General features: G+C 31.9%; 3 protein-coding genes across 3 annotated transcripts; 1 reads left to right on the top strand and 2 right to left on the bottom strand.

Annotated features, from left to right (window-relative positions):
• The first annotated feature begins 1,486 nt into the window (after window positions 1–1,486).
• On the top strand, window positions 1,487–2,945 carry LOC9311510 (putative F-box protein At3g28280). Its single transcript, XM_002877048.2, has one exon. The coding sequence runs from the start codon at window positions 1,562–1,564 to the stop codon at window positions 2,699–2,701; it is 1,140 nt and encodes a 379-aa protein (XP_002877094.1). The 5' UTR covers window positions 1,487–1,561; the 3' UTR covers window positions 2,702–2,945.
• Window positions 2,946–6,245: 3,300 nt separating this feature from the next.
• On the bottom strand, window positions 6,246–9,329 carry LOC9311509 (UPF0496 protein At3g28270). The gene is given in 3 exon segments (XM_021026593.1): window positions 6,246–7,407; window positions 7,409–7,906; window positions 8,215–9,329. Coding segments are annotated over 2 exon segments (1,119 nt in total). The 5' UTR covers window positions 7,897–7,906; window positions 8,215–9,329; the 3' UTR covers window positions 6,246–6,776.
• A 5,254-nt stretch (window positions 9,330–14,583) lies between these two features.
• On the bottom strand, window positions 14,584–16,601 carry LOC9313162 (UPF0496 protein At3g28270). The gene is made up of 2 exons (XM_021026592.1): window positions 16,488–16,601; window positions 14,584–15,897 (listed from the first exon to the last, which is right to left on the bottom strand). The coding sequence occupies exon 2, from the start codon at window positions 15,884–15,886 to the stop codon at window positions 14,765–14,767; it is 1,122 nt and encodes a 373-aa protein (XP_020882251.1). The 5' UTR covers window positions 15,887–15,897; window positions 16,488–16,601; the 3' UTR covers window positions 14,584–14,764.
• Between the last annotated feature and the right edge of the window lie 525 nt (window positions 16,602–17,126).

The raw sequence follows: 17,126 nt of genomic DNA, 5'->3' as shown, positions 1-17,126 counted from the left end.
TCAATCATATTTTACTCTTGAAATATGTTTTTTATCACTACCTGCAATATGTATCCATGAACACATTAAGCTTATTTTCACTTTTGCATAGTTTCTTTAACCACTAAATTTTTGGACTCATAAAATATTCCGAATGAAAAATAGATCATGTAGCAATAATCTTTTGATGTATTTATAAGAAAACTAAAATAGATTAAAAAAATCGATTTGAATAGAATGCATCTATGACCAATCGATAAAGGTTGAAAAATTAATAGAAACTAATTTGACCTAATTAAAAAAAATTATAAACACAATGATAGACGAGTCATAGATAATTCAAAGATGAAAATAGAAATTAAAATAAACAATCTAAAAATATACCATTAAATTATAAATATTAGAAAAAGAAAAAGCATATATTGATCTTACCTAGTAACTGAAAAAGGAAATTCAAAATCAACATAAAAATTTATTTTAAATGAACACATATTTTTTATTAGAAAATCAAATTGGAATATATAATGTAAAATTTAAATTTAATCATGACACATGTAGCAATCTAAAATTATTAGTACGATGATATATGATAAATTTTATATAACTAAAATATGAAAGTAAAAATCAAAATAAAAAAATCTAGAAAACACAAATTAATTTTAAATAAAATAGATACTTATAACAAAATGAAACACAAATCTTTGATTATTCAAGGCATGTAAGATCATGTTGATTACTAACTTTGAAATATCATACATTATATATGAAGATTTTTTTTACTTTACATATTTTTATTTTTATGTTCAATTTCATTTTAATATATGGGTTCTCTTAATATATTTTTAAAAAAGTAATTTTAATTATTTTTTTACATTTTGCCTTCCTAATATGTTTTTCCATTTTAATAAATTTTTATTAAATTATATAAATTTAAATTATATACTTTAATACATATGTTTTGTTTATGTTAAAGATCTGTAGGTTTCATTTTTGTGTTAGTATGTGTCAAAATCTAATTGAGAGAAGTTTTTTACATGTATCAAAATCTCATTACATGTAAACAAATCTCATCAATTTACTGACACATATAGCAATCATGTTAAATAATTACTAACTTTTAAACATCAACAATTATATAGTAAGATAATATTCTTTAATTTTATTTTTGTGTATACTTTTCTTTATTAATACTATATATTTTAAGGATTAGTTATTTACTATATATCTTATCATATATACCTTTTTGTCAATTTTATATAACTTTTTAATAAAAGTAATTATAATCCTTTCATTTTTAGGATTTCTAATTTATTGTATGATTTTCTTTTTAATTTAAATAAGATTTTCTTTTACACATGTCAAAATTTTATCAATACTGAAGTTGTGTCACGATCTTATGAGTTACTAACTTTAAAAACTAAACTTTATATAATTAGAAATTTCTTATTTTCTTCAATAATTTAACTTTTATTTAGTGTTTCCCAATTCAAAACCCAATTAACTCATCTTGACCCGAGAACCCGATTCATTCCCTTATAAAAGAGTAAATCCCAATCCTACTGAAACAGAGAGATAAGAAGGTATGAATTCCTTACCAGAGGATATATTGGCAATTATATTCGCCAAATTACCAATAAAGATTTTCACAACTTTCAAACTTGTTTGCAAGCAATGGGAATCGATCGTGGAGTCTCCATATTTCCGTGACTTGTTTCTGTCTATGCACCAAACGTCGCATTCTTCATCATGGTCTCTCTTGTCTTGCTGTTTTGATAAAGAAGTCATAGCTAACTACGAATGCAACACTTGGGGACTCGAACGATCTCTCGGCTCTTACATCTCTTCTTTCGTAACCAAGAAGTTTGAGACTTTGAGAAACAAATACAAAGTATGGGCTCACAGTACTGATGTTGGATTAATTTTGATCAGTGAATTATTTTTCAACATGAAGAACCGATCCTTGTACGTGGCTAATCCAGTTTCACAAGAATGCGTAGAAATCCCTTCTCATCATGCTCATCGTAGTGAATATTTCTATCCCTTGGGAATTGCCACACGAAGTGAGAATGGCTTTCTTTTGGATTACAAAGTTGTTTTGTTTGATACGCACAAAAGCTTGCTGATATATTCATCTAAGACAGGCTTGTGGAGTCTCAACACTGTCGATTTGTCTGTGTCGTGTATTGATTTACGATCTACCATTTGCTTGCACGGCAGTATTCACTTGATCGCCACCACTAGTCACGGTGAAGATGTTGTCGTATCCTTCAATTTATACGCCACTGGTACGAGTTCTGTTCAATGCCGTGTGACTTCTTTCCCAGATTTCGGACAACATCGGCCGAATAGATCTTTCTCAACTTGGCAAGGATCTATCATGTATATGAACATAATCTCTGTAACTAAAGATGATGGAAGTCTAGAGGATAAGCTATTTGTATGGAGGCTAGAGAACGGAGAATGGCAACTAGTATTTGAAATCGCCACTCCTTTTATTGAAACTCGTGTCGAGTATTTTCCGTTGGCGATTAACCCTTTTGATGCTAAAACAGTCTACTTTTGGAGCAAGAAGCACCGAAGTTTTATTTCTATTAACTTGAACAATGGAAAGTTTGTGCTCGAGAGTAAGTTGGAAGATAACATCACCCGAGGATTATACCTTCGCTTGGTCGTTCTCCCACAATGGCTGCATCGAATTCCCAACACAGTGAGAATGGTTTAGACATAATTCTTGCATGACTTCGCATAAGGTTTTATTATTATTTTCTAGTATTTTTGGTTGTTCTAAGTAAGAGAGAAGAATCTGATTTCATCACTTTGTTCTCAACATCAACATTAATCAGGAATTATGAATTGAACAAAAGGCCAATCTGTTTAAGAACACCACAAAAACTGTCAACAAATCGTGAACAAATTTGATTCCATTAAACAACGGGAAAATTGGATATAAAGAATAAATAATTAAATTATTGTCTATCTATGCATTCTATATTCCTAATTGATCATATATGTTTTAATATTGGTCATATATGCTTTGATATAATTAAAATCCTATTTTATCCCTAGGTTTTTTTTTTTAAATCTTGTTAAACTATAAAATTCCAAAATTAAGTAGATTTCTTTCTAAAAATGATTTGGAGAAAATATAGGACAAAAATAACATTTGATTACTTTCTAATTTTTTTTTTATCGTAGATAATTCTATATCTTCTTCCACTCTAATTCTTTTTTTACGGCATCTTCTTCTTTGATTTTTTTTACGGCAACTTCTTCTTCGATTTTTTCTTTTGGGACTGTCCATGGATATGTTGGACGATGTCAACATATACATACACGTCAAAGCCTTTAGTTGATCTATGGGATCTGCTCCTTTATTGATTGACCGAATGGCAATGTTTGAACCTCCATAGCTAGATTCTAATATAATAAAAATTGAGTGAGAAACAGACACACATTGATTTATGCAACTTTTTTATTTGTCAATTTACTTTTATGTTAGTCACTTTCAAATATTACGCCTATAGTAAGTAAAACTTTTCCACAAATGTGGTACTTTGTTAGTTTATAATTGAGTTTGGTCATATTACGTATTTTATATTTTGTATTTGTCAATTTACTTTTATGTTAGTCAAATTTCACTCATATTACGTATTTTCCATGAAAAAGTTGTGTAATTTCGTAATCTTAATTTTTTATATTTGATTTCCTTATTTTATAATTTATTTTCCTTTAAAAAAAAAAAATCTAAATTACATAGAATTTGATTTCTATTTGTAATAGAATATATAGAAAAATATAAGAATGTGTTTTCTAATAATTATAGAACATGGGTAAATGTTAGAAAAATATATTCTAATATTTTTAGAAGAAAGAGCAAAGTATAGAATATGTATTCTAAATTTCGTAGAAATTAACATTCTAAATACCGTAGAATAGAAATGCGTTCTAAATTTTCTAGAACATGTAGAATGCATAGAATACATTATCTAAATTTTATAGAACATGTACAATGTATAGAATACACATTCTAAATTCAGAAGGCGTAGTCTAAACTTCGTAGATCATATTTTATTCATCCAAAACAGTAACAAAAACGATATATTTTCGATTTTATAAGTATCCTCATGACTTCTTTATCATTTTTCTACAAACTGTTCTGATTTTTATTTGAAAAATTGGTTAAATCAATTACAAAGGGTAGATTAGGAATATGTGATATTTGAATATAGAATGCATAGATGGACAATAGTTTAATTATTTGTCTTTTATATCCAATTTTTCCTTAAACAAATGCTTTCATCTAAACTTTTCTACTTCTCCTGACCTTGCATAAATTTTCTTCTTAACTTCTTCCAAACGGAAAAAATAAATATTTTCAAATTTCAAAATAAAGATAACATGTTTAAAATTGAAGCAAAGTATTGGAAAAAGTTAAAGCGAATGTGTTTCAATTTCAGAATCACGAAAGCAGTAATCACGAAAGCGAATGTTTTTCAATTTCAGAATCATGCTTACTTATGTTTTAAAACTGTGTATACAGACAATATTAATGGAGTAATATCACTGTCTTCACTTTAATACAAGAATCCTTTCATTGTCGCATAAACAATGCAAATCTCTGAGCTGAGAAGAAGAACCTTATAATAAACGTTGTTGGAGAAATAGATTACGTTATTCATTTGTTTTAAAAAATTGCAATCCCACGTTGGTAACGGAATTATGTACTTCTCTTAAATTAATATTATGAATCTTTTTTTTTGTAATAACTTAGAGGATCTAAGCCTAGACATGTAGGCATGACAAAAATCTAAACGTAACCGTATTTTGGACTGTAACTCGACTGTTTTAAACCGTAACCAAATCGTAACCGTATAAAACTGTTTAAAACCGTAACCGTTAATCGTAAAAATATATTAGCTACGGTTAAAAAATACATTAACCGTAACCGTTAATTAACCGTGACTGTATCAAAACTATTAGTTAACCGCATAGTTAACCGTATAGTTAAAACTTAAAACGTTACAAATATAATTGTAACTGTATATTATTAAAAAGATCGTAACGAAGGTTTGGATAAAGATTTTTTACCGAACATGAAAAAATCTACATGAAAGAAAAATAATATTTTTCTCAAACAACTATATTGTAATGTTACATTGCTTGAAATAAAGAAAATTTGATCTACAATATACTTTTTTCATCTATTAAAAACAGTATAAAAGGTCGAATAATATGTAAAATTTGGCCTCCAATATTAACCATATCGTAATCATCAAACAACTATAACCGTAACCGGTTTAACCGTATATAAAGTAGTTAAGGTTACGGTTAAATAAAGTTTATAACCGTAACCGTTGGTTAATAAACCGTAACCGTGGTTATACCTGTAGACATGTACATCCTCTATGGCCGGGAAACCAGAGCATTTGATATGGTTCTCTTCCAAGTGCCAGTCGTCGAACCAACGATATCTAAGTTTGGCATGAGATACTTTACTAGTTGAACTATTGGCATTTGGTAATATCATGAAATTGTAATATTTCGCAACAAAATTATTTACAAGGACAAAGAGAAAAAAGAGTTTTCTTTTCTTATTATGTTATATAATATTTAGTATTTACATTTACTATCAATCTATGTTTGTAGTAAACCCTAATCCCTTCTAACACCAAAAATAGGAGAAAAGATGAAGATGGATTCCTTCACATAGGATCTATGGGCGATTATACTTGCAAGATTACCACTTATAACCATGAACACTTCAAATCTGTCTTCAAGCGATGGAAATCAGTGGTCAAGTTTTATTTCACAAGCTTTTCATGTCTCATCATCAAAACTCGCATCTTCACGGTCTCTATTGTGCAAAGACACACCTAAGAAGTAGTGGCTCAGTACGGTTGCGAGGCTTGGGGTCTACGGACTTCCATGATATCTTGGCTCTTACGTCTCCTCTCTCATAACGGCAAAATTTGACACCAAGAAAAAAAGTTAGAGTGCTTACACTGACGTAGGATTAATTTTGATCGATGTGACGTTAATCCCTCTGACTCGAACTTATTACGTGGCTAATCCGGTTTCACGACAATGCATCAAAATGCCTCCTTTTTCTGCATCTCTTCTAGCTAATGAATTAGAGAGAGTTCTCGTTCATGGAACACTCGCCACACGAACCGAAAACGGTGTCGGTTTAGGTTCCAAAGTTGTTCTGGCTCAATATGGAAAGCAAAATGTTTTGGTTATTTAAATTGTGAAGAGATGCAAAAAAATAAAACAAGTTTTTCCAAACTTTATTTCACGAAATACGGGATAGAGGTACATATCAACCAATCCGCTCGGATGGTACCTTTTACATAACATAAAAAAAAATTTAAAAAAAAAAGAAAAAAAAAAAAGGTACAATGGGATGATATAAAAACACATAAAATATGGGTTTTAAACAACAAACATCATTAAAGTAACGGATTAATGATAGGTCTCAGATTATAAAACTCCAATCCAAATTGTAACAGAGAATAACACTTTTCTTTGGGCAATTAACATTGCCTCTTTTTGGCTTTTTCATTTCTTAAATAACAAAGAGATGGAGTTATCACTCCTACAAACTGGGAATAGAAAATGGGAGAGTTGGTTCCTCAACATAAGGAAACCACGACTCTCGTTATTGACTCAACAAAAGCAAAGACTTATTCAAACATAAAACAAACCAACTCAATTCAAATACTTCCGGTTTGGTACACGCATCCGGTTTGACGTTCTGCGTACCGGTTCCTCCTCACCTACAACTCCATCAATTAATGTTATGCAGAACGGTTGATCTTCTGCAGAACTTGAAGTCTCGCCTTTGCAATCAATTTGCTATGATTTTCCACACTTTCACCAACCTCCTTGATTTTCTCGGTTAATTTCTCTACTCTCTCACTGATTAGTTTTAGGACAATTCTCGTGTCGGCCTCATCTTCTTCATTCTCAATAGCATTATCTACAAGTTTCATCATATTGTGGATACGGCCTTCTAGCCCTTCAACCAAAATAGATACGGTCTCCGCTGCTTCTTCGTTGGTTTTGATACCCTTCTCCACCGATGATTCTATACCTTCCACTTTCTTCAGACCTTCCAACTGTGTCTTCAGAGCATCCTTCTTATTATCCAAGGCAGTGTAGACGCCAGCCCATCCGACCGCAAGCAGTGTTGTCGATAGAGACCCAAAGGCCACAACCGCACCCGCCCCTGTCGCAATTAGAGCTATCGATGTGACCGCAACAACGGCAAACGCAGCGCCGAAAAGAAGATTCGTTATAAAACTCTCTTTCTCCTTTTTAGTAATTTCCCCATGAACCCTTTTTTTAGCCTCACACACTTCCTCAAAAAGGGATTCCTGCTGCTCTTTGATCAACTTGAACTGAGTCGTGAGCAGTTGGCCATCAAATGATGTCTTTAAACTTCTTCAGATCCTTCATTGTTTTTTCATACTTCTTCTTTTTTCCACCGACATCCTTTTCTGCTAACTCTTTCTCAAACTCGTGCAACGCCTCTCGAATGAGAAGTTGGCCCATTTCTGCTTTCTCGACGCAATTCTCTATAGTATTGAAAATCTTTAAAGTCTTCTTGGTACTTTCGAAATAGGCCTCGACCAAAGACTTTAGAGCTTTGTTCTCCCACACATCGTCTTCCACTTTAGTAGTGAAGTTTGCCACACCTTTGGTAACTTCAAGTAGGTGCTGGGAGACCTCTATGTGTACTGCCTGTTGGGGCGACAACCCAGTCTCGGCTCCAGCGGTGAGCGAGTCTATCACTTTGGTGGTTTGCTGCTGAAGCGAAGAATCAAAGGATTTTAGGTCTGGCTGGTGTTCACAAGCGGATTTGTAAGCACTCAGGAGTTCTGAGGATTTCAACATCATATCTTTGGATAATGCCATCGATGATATACTGAAAGGAAAAAACTCGAGAAAAGGTAGAGAGGTTTAGGACAGAGTTTTGCATACACCGAGCTTCCCAAATCAGAGATTTCTAATTTTTTACTTAGTCATTCATAGAATATTGATTATAGATAAAAAGATACAGTTACTTGTAAAAAGTCTATGAAGGAAAAGAAAATTATGATAATAAATAGAAAATAGGAACAAAATAAAAATAAAAGAAAATAAAAAATAATTCTGTATAAAATATATATATGAGCGAATTCGTATTTTACGTAAGAAGATAAAAATGAGCTAGAGTTGAAGAGAGAAAATTACCAGAAATTGGATCAGGATACAGGAGGATATATTATAGGTTTGAAGTTTGAATGATTTGATTAGGTTAGTGATTTACAAGTATTTATAGGAGAACGTGGGAGATGCGTATGTTGGCTAGTTGCAACTATAACCTCAAATAAATGTCTATATATCCCATAATAAATAATCGGTCAACCTTGTAAGTTGTAAATGAGAGGCCAAATTGTTTTTTAGAATATTAATCCAAAATACCATATTAAAAGAATGAAAGATTATGCAATGAGATTGTCTTGATATAACTCCAATTAGTATGAAAAAAATGTGGGTAGCGATGAAGAACAAATATATCGAGATCGCCAGAGCAAATGATACCATACTACGCACCGGTATAGTTTTCATAGGGTTTTTGCTTGAAAGCCCTATAATTAAGACCCAAGTCTAGGTTCAAAAAAGTTGGACTCGGAGAAGTGGATTTGAGATGCATGTTTGTTGTTTGACGAGCATGTTCAAAGGTTATATATATATACATACTAGGAATAAAATGCATTTGTACAATTTATATGACTGAAACTGTAGCTTTTGGAGTGTCTATAAGTCATCAAGTAATTCATGGAATTGGAATTCCCTCCTGCAACTACGGCCTTTTAGCTGAAAATTCCCTGAAAAGACGTGGGGAATGAGAGAATCACATGTTTTCTCTTCTTCCGCAACTTGGAATTTTCTCAAACATAGACAAGAGGAGAAGGAGTGGACGAAATCAGTGTGGTTTAAAGGTGATGTTCCAAAACATGCCTTTAACATGTATGTGGTCCATTTGAATAGACTGCCAAAAAGAGAGAGATTGTTCTCATGCGACTTAAACTTATCAAGTGCATCTTGTCTGTGTTATTCATATGTGGAGTCAAGGGACCATTTGTTCCTAACTTGTGCTTTTGCCTCTGAAATATGGTGTCATGTTCTTTAATAATTAGATCGGCATCAAGGTTTGTTCTGCTCATGGTCAGAGCTCCTTTTACTTGGATTATAATTCACTCCCAAATACCCCAAGCATCACTCTTCCATCTATAGAAACTATGGAAACAAAGGAACATTTTCCTCCACAGCCAACAATTGTTATCACACACAATTTTCAAGATGATTGATCGAGATATAAAAAACAGTTTAGCAAGCCCATGACCTTATGGTTGCGATGAAACCCACAAAGTTTTCTCCCATAAGTTTTTGACCCCTTGTTTTTTTTGTTTTTTTTCCTAACCAGTCATATGTTTTAGGTTTGTACTATGAAAAACCTGATTATTCATCTTAATGTTATTTACAGTTTACCCAAAAACAAAACATTAGGATATATTTATGACCAGTTACATATGTACAAGTACAACATCTAATTAATAATATTGATTGTTCTATTAAAATGGGCATATTATTTAGCCTTGTAGAATTGTTATATCTCTTAATATTTGCAAATATTCTAGGGAATCTCAAGTTGTTCATATTTAACCTTAAGACAATAACATGATAAAGCGGAGATGAAGATGCTAAATATACGATAATAAATTTAACTTATTTTTGTTAGCAGCAATAAATTTTAGGTTTAACGAACTCATTATAGTCAATATTGACATAAGTCTTTAAATATTGTATGAAAGATTAAATAACCATAATTATTAATGAATGTGTATGTAAGTGTTGACATTCTACACGCATAGACATAAATGTTACATATTAAAAGAAAGCAAGTTACGTTGTAGAAATCCAACAATTTAGAATATGGGTTGGTATGGTCCAATAACACATGGCTCCATGTGCTTTTGTACTTATTTCGATATTTATATGTTAATATATGCTAATTATAAATAGTTGCATGATTATGAAATGATTAAGAGAAGTTGCATGATCAACATATAGTATCTAGTAGTTCCTTAAATTTCATGGCATGAACACACTAAAGAGAATCAGACAATATTTTCTATATCTACAGAAGAACAAGATTTTTTGTTTCTCATTAGATATGCATAGATATAAGCAAGATTAATAGCGTATTTTATTTACATTTAAATATGATTTCTTGAAGTTGATTTTTTTTTGAACCAAAACTTCATAAATCCGTTACTTAAAAGGACTCAAAATGTTTTTACTTAATGTCAGTGTTCTAAAAACGGTCTAGACGGTCGTCTTAACCACCTAAAATCACATATTTTTTTTTGTTTTAGTGTATTCGTTTTGAAATTTCAATTAATTTTTATCACTATATACATAGTTGTAAACGTTTATATTGTTTAATATAAATTATATAAATATTTTATGACAAAAAAAATTATAGAAATATTTTGTCTAACTGTTTTTACGATTTAGTACTTTTATTTTTCTAATCACAATTTCCATTATTTCATAGACAGATTCGGTGGCATTAACCAAAATTGTAAAGAGATATGAAAAAAATCAGTTCCTGACTAAAACTACAAAATTATTGATGAAAAGATGATTCCTTTGCAGAATTCATGCATGAATAATGTAGAACTTTAATTAACCAAATATATTTTGAAAATGTCATTTTCCGTTTTTTTTTATATATCAAAAAATAATTTATTTTCTAGTTATTCATTTTCAAAATGTCTTCTTTAATCAGATGATTTTATAAAAATTTATAAGGTTACTAAAGTACTTATTAATGGTAACTACTACTCTGAAACACGATCCAAGTATTTATAAAGTATTTATTAACATGGTTTTAAATGTATTATAAAGTTTTACAAGTTATTTATAAACTTTTACAAGTTATCTACAAGTTATTTATAAGGTATTTATAAAATTTTACAAAAATTCTTGTTCTTGTGTGGTTATAGAAATATGGTTCGATTCTTTCCAATGTGTTCATGCCATGAAGTAGAAGGAACTACTAGATAAATGTATATTACTCATGCAACTAGATGTCAGTCATGCATAATCATGCAACTAGATGTTAGTCATGCATAATCATGCAACTATTTATGATTAACATATATAAATATATAGATATCAAAATAAAGTAGAAAATCACATGGAGCCATGTGTTCTTTGGACCATCATCAACCCATATTTTACAAAGAACTTTTTACAAAACATACATAATATTTGTTTCTTTTTTATAGCTTTGCAAAGTAAAATACAGTTCTTATACAATAGTCACATGAACATTTTTTTTGACAACAATACCCATGTTAAAAAGTATCTTAATTTGGTTTCTCTCCCAAATATTACATATCCTCTCTATATCAAAAAAGGCTCTTTATTCAAATGTATCAGACTCACAATTATTCGTAACTTTTAAGGTAATTTGGCAGAAGTACCACATTCTACCAAAACATTTCCAATTTTATCACATTTAGAAACTTTTTTCCGTTTATACCACATTCGCATTGTAGTGTGATATTTGGTGGACGATTTTACCCTTGATGTTGATGAACTGTTGGGTCACAAAAAAGGGACATTGCAAAGTTTGTGTCATATAAAGGGACAAAAGTAATGATGGAAAGAAAGTGAACCATGGCATTAATTGCAGACAATGATGGTTTATTTTTAAAAAATATAAATTATATTTGTAATTTCAGATCTGAAAACTGAGAATAATATAAAAATCCAATTCGATTTGTTGGTAGACAAAATTGAATTCTTTAGATCTTTCTAGGTCTTCAACGAGATCCAACAAATACTCAAGGACATATGAAGAAAAAATTAAATTAAACTCGGGGACAAGTTCAGATCGAATGAGTAATAGAATCTGATCGATGACAAGATCATATCGAATGAATAATAAAATTAGATTAAGGACAAGTTCAGATCGAATAATTAACAGAATTTGAACGGGGACAAGTTCATATCCTCTCTTAAATTAATATTTTGATTTTTTTTTTTTAATAACTAAGAGGTTTTAGGCCTAAACATGTATATTCTTTCTGGCCAGAGAACAGAGCATTGGTTATCTTCCAGGTGCCACTCGAACCAGCGATATCTAGGTTTTGCATGAGATACTTTACTTGTTGAACTATTGGCATTTGGTAATATCATGAAACTTAATATTTCGTAACAAAATTATTTACAAGGACAAGGGGAAAAAAGAGTTTTCTTTTCTTATAGTATGTTATATAGTATTTAGTATTTCCATTAACAACCAGTCTGTGTTTATAGTAAACCCTAATCCCATCTAAAACCAAAAATCGGAGAAAAGATGAAGAATTGAAGATCGATGGATTCCTTCACATAGGATCTATGGGCGATTATACTTGCAAGATTACCACTTAAAACCATGAACCCTTCAAATCTGTCTTCAGGTGATGGAAATCAGTCGTCAAGTCTTATTTTTTCCACAAGCTTTTCATGTCTCATCATCAAAACTCGCATCTTCACGGTCTCTATTGTGCAAAGACACACCTAAGAAGTAGTGGCTCAGTACGGTTGCGAGGCTTGGGGTCTACGGATTTCCAAGATATCTATCTTGGCTCTTACGTCTCCTCTCTCATAACGGCAAAATTTGACGTAAGATTAATTTTGATCGATGTGACGTCAATACCTTTGAGTCGAACTTACTACGTGGCTAATCCGGTTTCACGACAATGCATCAATTAATAAATTAGAGAGAGTTCTCGTTCATGGAGCACTAGCCACACGAACCGAAAACGGTGTCGTTTTAGGTTACAAAATTGTTCTGATTGTAGCAAGCTACAATACAACCAAACGTTTTTGGACTTTTTTTTTTTTTTTGATAAGTATGTGAATTTCATAAAAATGAAAGTTTGTAGAAGTTACAAAAGGTTAATACTAAAGATCATCCCTCCCCAAAAAAGTTAAAAACAAGGAAGGATCTCATAAGGAACAGATGAGTAGACAGAACTAGTCATGTTTAAGCCAAATTTGCATTAGGCCTCTGAAATTTTCCGCTTCTTCTTCGCCAATATTGCATCTCGAATTTGACGATCGAGACCCTTGAACAAAACCTGAGCATCCATTGTATATTCATCAGGTACAGGCTGGTGGAATTTTAACACTCTCCATTTTCCTCTCACTATGATTTGCCTGATCATTATCACCGATCCCATTAGCTTGAACGGAAATCTTCACTGGCTCGGCCTCAATCTCGATCATCACGATGTTACTGCATTCTATGAGTTTAATGATTTAGATAAACATTTTTGAGTTATACCTTTCCCCGGAGAAAGAACCGAACTTCAAAAGATCTTGCACAAATTCCGGAGGATATATTCGATTATTTCCACTATCGATAAACCCTTTTGGTATCGATTAACTTGGTGTTCTGCTTCACAGTGAGTTGGAACGTAGAAGAAACGGTCAGACATTGAGTATTATTGAATGCAAGAGAGAGACTTATGGACACAATGGAATGCCTTTCGGATTCATATTTTTTTATGTTTTTTCTCCCGCGTTGGATGTGTAGAATCCCTTGTCCGCCACATTGAGAAGAGTTTATAGATGGTCCTCGGGACTATTTCACTTCCTAGTTTTGAGTGTTTTACTGTAGTTAAGATAGAAAATTATTTATGTTTAGTCGTCATGAGAATAGTGATAAGAGTTAATAACATGTAAGTGTAGATAACACTCCTACGTAATTGCTAGAAATTCACTATATTTGAGGTGTTAAAAGGATACAAAATAGTAATTGCTATACTTGGTAATAGAATTGCTGTTTTCCACTCTTCGAGCTGGAGAATTGGTTGGATCATCATCGTTAATTAAGGGCATTGCTCACAAAGGCAAAAATTTAACTTCTCTAGATCTGTTTCTCTCTCTCTATCTCTATCTCTCCAATTTCACGACAGTTCTCGTCCAAATATTTTTCTTTGGAGTGTTAAAATAAATTTGAAGATTCAAATTTATTTTCAACAAGGAATTTTACTCTTGGTGTAGTTAATTTTGTTTGCATCATTTCAAAGATAGGGATAGGGGTCGAAAGGAAGAAGTGGTTTTATCTGGAAAGCAACATGTTTTGGTTATTTAAATTGTGAAAAGATGCAAAAAAAATACAAGAATTCCAAACTTTATTTCACGAAAATACTGGATAGAGGTACATAATAACCAATCATTTCGGATGGTGAACCTTACAGAACATTAAAAAAAAAAAAAGCAACCAATCCTTTCGGATGGTGAAACTCCGATTCCATCAACCAAACTAGTCCAATGACTAGATAAGCAAATTCGCAATAGGATATCTTCCGTTCGAGAAAGGGATAGAAGACATGAAGGGTGTATGACGACATGGTTTGCATTAAGATAAAGAGCGCTGGGTTTATATTTTAAATGTCTATTAAATTCTTCTAAACAAAGGCTGCACTTGTTGTAAAAACAAAATCTCAAATAAATTTTACATTTTATTCAAAAAAATAGAAAAAGATGCCAAAAAATACAACAAGTTTTTTCAAACTTTATTTCACGAAAATACAGGATAGAGGTACATATCAACCAATCCTCTCGGATGGTGAACCTTACAGAACATTAAAAAACAAAAAAAAAGGTACAATGGGAAATAAAAACACATAAAATATGGGTTTTAAACAACAAACATCGTTAAAGTTTAAACGGATTAACGGTTGATCTTTTGCAGAACGTGAAGTCTCGCCTCTGCAACCAATTTGCTATGATCTTCCACACTTTCACCAACCTCCTTGATTTTCTTTGTTAATTTCTCAACTTTCTCTGGGACTATTTTCATGACAAGTATCGTGGCCCCCTCATCTTCTTCATTCTCAATAGCCTTATCTACAAGCTCCAACATATTTTGGATACGGTCATCTAGCCCGTCGACTAAAATCGATACGGTCTCTGACGCTTCTTCGTTGGTTTTTATACCCTTCTCCACCGTTTTTCCTATCTCTTTTACTTTCTTCAGACTTTCCAACTGTTTATTCAGATTATCAATCTTTTTACCCAAGATAGTGTTGACGACTGGCCATCCCAACGCAACCAGTGGTGCGGCTAGAGCCCCATAGGCCGCAATCGTACCCGGGAATATTACAATTAGAGCTATCGATGCGACGGCAACGACAGCAAACACAGCGCCGAAAACAATATTCGCAATTACATTTCCTTTCTTCAGATTAGTAATTTCCTCCTCAATCTTTTTCATAGTCTGAGTCACTTCCTCCAGAAGGGATTCCTGCTGCTTTTTGATTAACTCGAACTGATTCGTGAGCACTTGGCCATTAAAGGGATCTCCATTGGCTTTAAACTTCTTCAGACGCTCCAAGGTTTTTTCATACTTGTTCTTTTTTCCACCAACATCCTTTTCTGCCGACTCTTTCTCAAACTGTTGCACGGCCTGTTGAATGAGAAGTTGGCCCATTTCTGCTTCATCGACGCAATTCGCTATAGTATTGAAAATCTCTAAAGTCTTCTTGGTATTTTCAAAATAGGCCAAGACCAAATACTTTAGAGCTTGGTTTTCCCACACATCGCCTTCGACTTCAGTAATGAAGTTTGCCACACCTTGGGTAACTTCAACTAGGTGCTGGGAGACCTTCTTGTGTACATCGTGTGGGGACACCGACCCAGTCTCGGTGTCAAAGGTGAGTGAGTCTATCATTTTGTTGGTTTGCTGCTGAAGCGAAGCATCAAAGGATTTGAGTTTTGGGTCTTCTTCACAAGCAGCTTTATAAGCACTCATTTGTTCTGAGCATTTCGACATCAAATCTTCGGATAACGCCATCGATGATATTACTGAAAGGAAAAGAAAAAAAAAAGTTAAGACAGATTTAGGACAGAGTTTTTGCGTACAACAGAGCTTCCTAAATTAGAGAAGTTATAACATCCACTCTTCTTCTATAAAAAGTGATTTTCAAGTTCTTTTAATGCATTTTATTAGTTAATGTTCATAATCAAAAAATTCAGAACGCACCGATTTTGAAAATAATATGATCTAATGAAATTATATTCCTTGATTTTTGTAAAAAATAGTTTTAAGAAATCTATTATCCTTGATAAGGAAACATAATTTTGTAGAAATATTTATATGTTTAATTTTAATATACATATATCATTCTCGATAATAATATTAATTTTTCAATCTTAATTTCCAAAGCTATAAAAAAATTTAGATTTTTTTGTTGATTATGTCACTTATATAATATTAAGTGCAGAGAAAAAAAAAACCCACAGTTACATGTAAAAAAGTCATGAAGAAAAAGAAACTGAAATACGAACAACACATGAAATAATAAAATGATCATAAAACTATGAATAATAAAAAGCAAAATACGAACAACACATGAAATAATAAAATGATCATAAAACTATGAATAATAGAGTACCAGAAACTGAATACGAATCTTGCTCAATACTCTGGCCAATTTATTTTAGGTACGAAGTTTTGAATGATTTTTTAGGTTAGTGTTCTTCAAGTATTTATAGGAGAAACCTGTGTTGGCGAGCTCAAGTTGAGTGATGAGGATTTAGGATAGAACGAAAGAAATGTCGATAACGATTTTTGTTTTATGTGGTTTTTATTTTATTTTTTTGAGTAATATTAAATGGGGAAAGAGAGAAATGAGACAACGAAAATGGGTCTATAGGAAAAACAGATGGCACTTTCTGGAGTTGAAAAAAGAGTTTTGAATTGATGTGGTTGTGTAATGAGTGTGGCTCATGTTTTGGTTTCTTGAAATAAAAATACTTTGTAATATCGTTGCACATATGTTATTTAGTCTGCATGTTAAGAATCTTAAGATAATTGTTGAGAATAACAGAAAATTTATAGCCTTAAAAACCAAGTAAAATACTTTATAGTCTTTCTTTTATTTGGTTTGTCTTAGTTTGAGATTTGCAGAATGGTATTGTAATTGGAAATTAAGTTTGGGAGAGGAGTGGAGTGGCGTTGCCGGTGAAGTGATAAAATTATCAAAGCATGGGAGAATCTAAAATGGACCAATGGGGATTCGGTGTCTTGATTA

The sequence above is a fragment of the Arabidopsis lyrata genome (genome assembly GCF_000004255.2).
Source record: "Arabidopsis lyrata subsp. lyrata unplaced genomic scaffold ARALYscaffold_5, whole genome shotgun sequence".
NCBI lineage: Eukaryota > Viridiplantae > Streptophyta > Magnoliopsida > Brassicales > Brassicaceae > Arabidopsis > Arabidopsis lyrata.
Note: the sequence above shows the minus strand (reverse complement) of the source record. Positions and strands in the feature narration are given on the sequence as shown.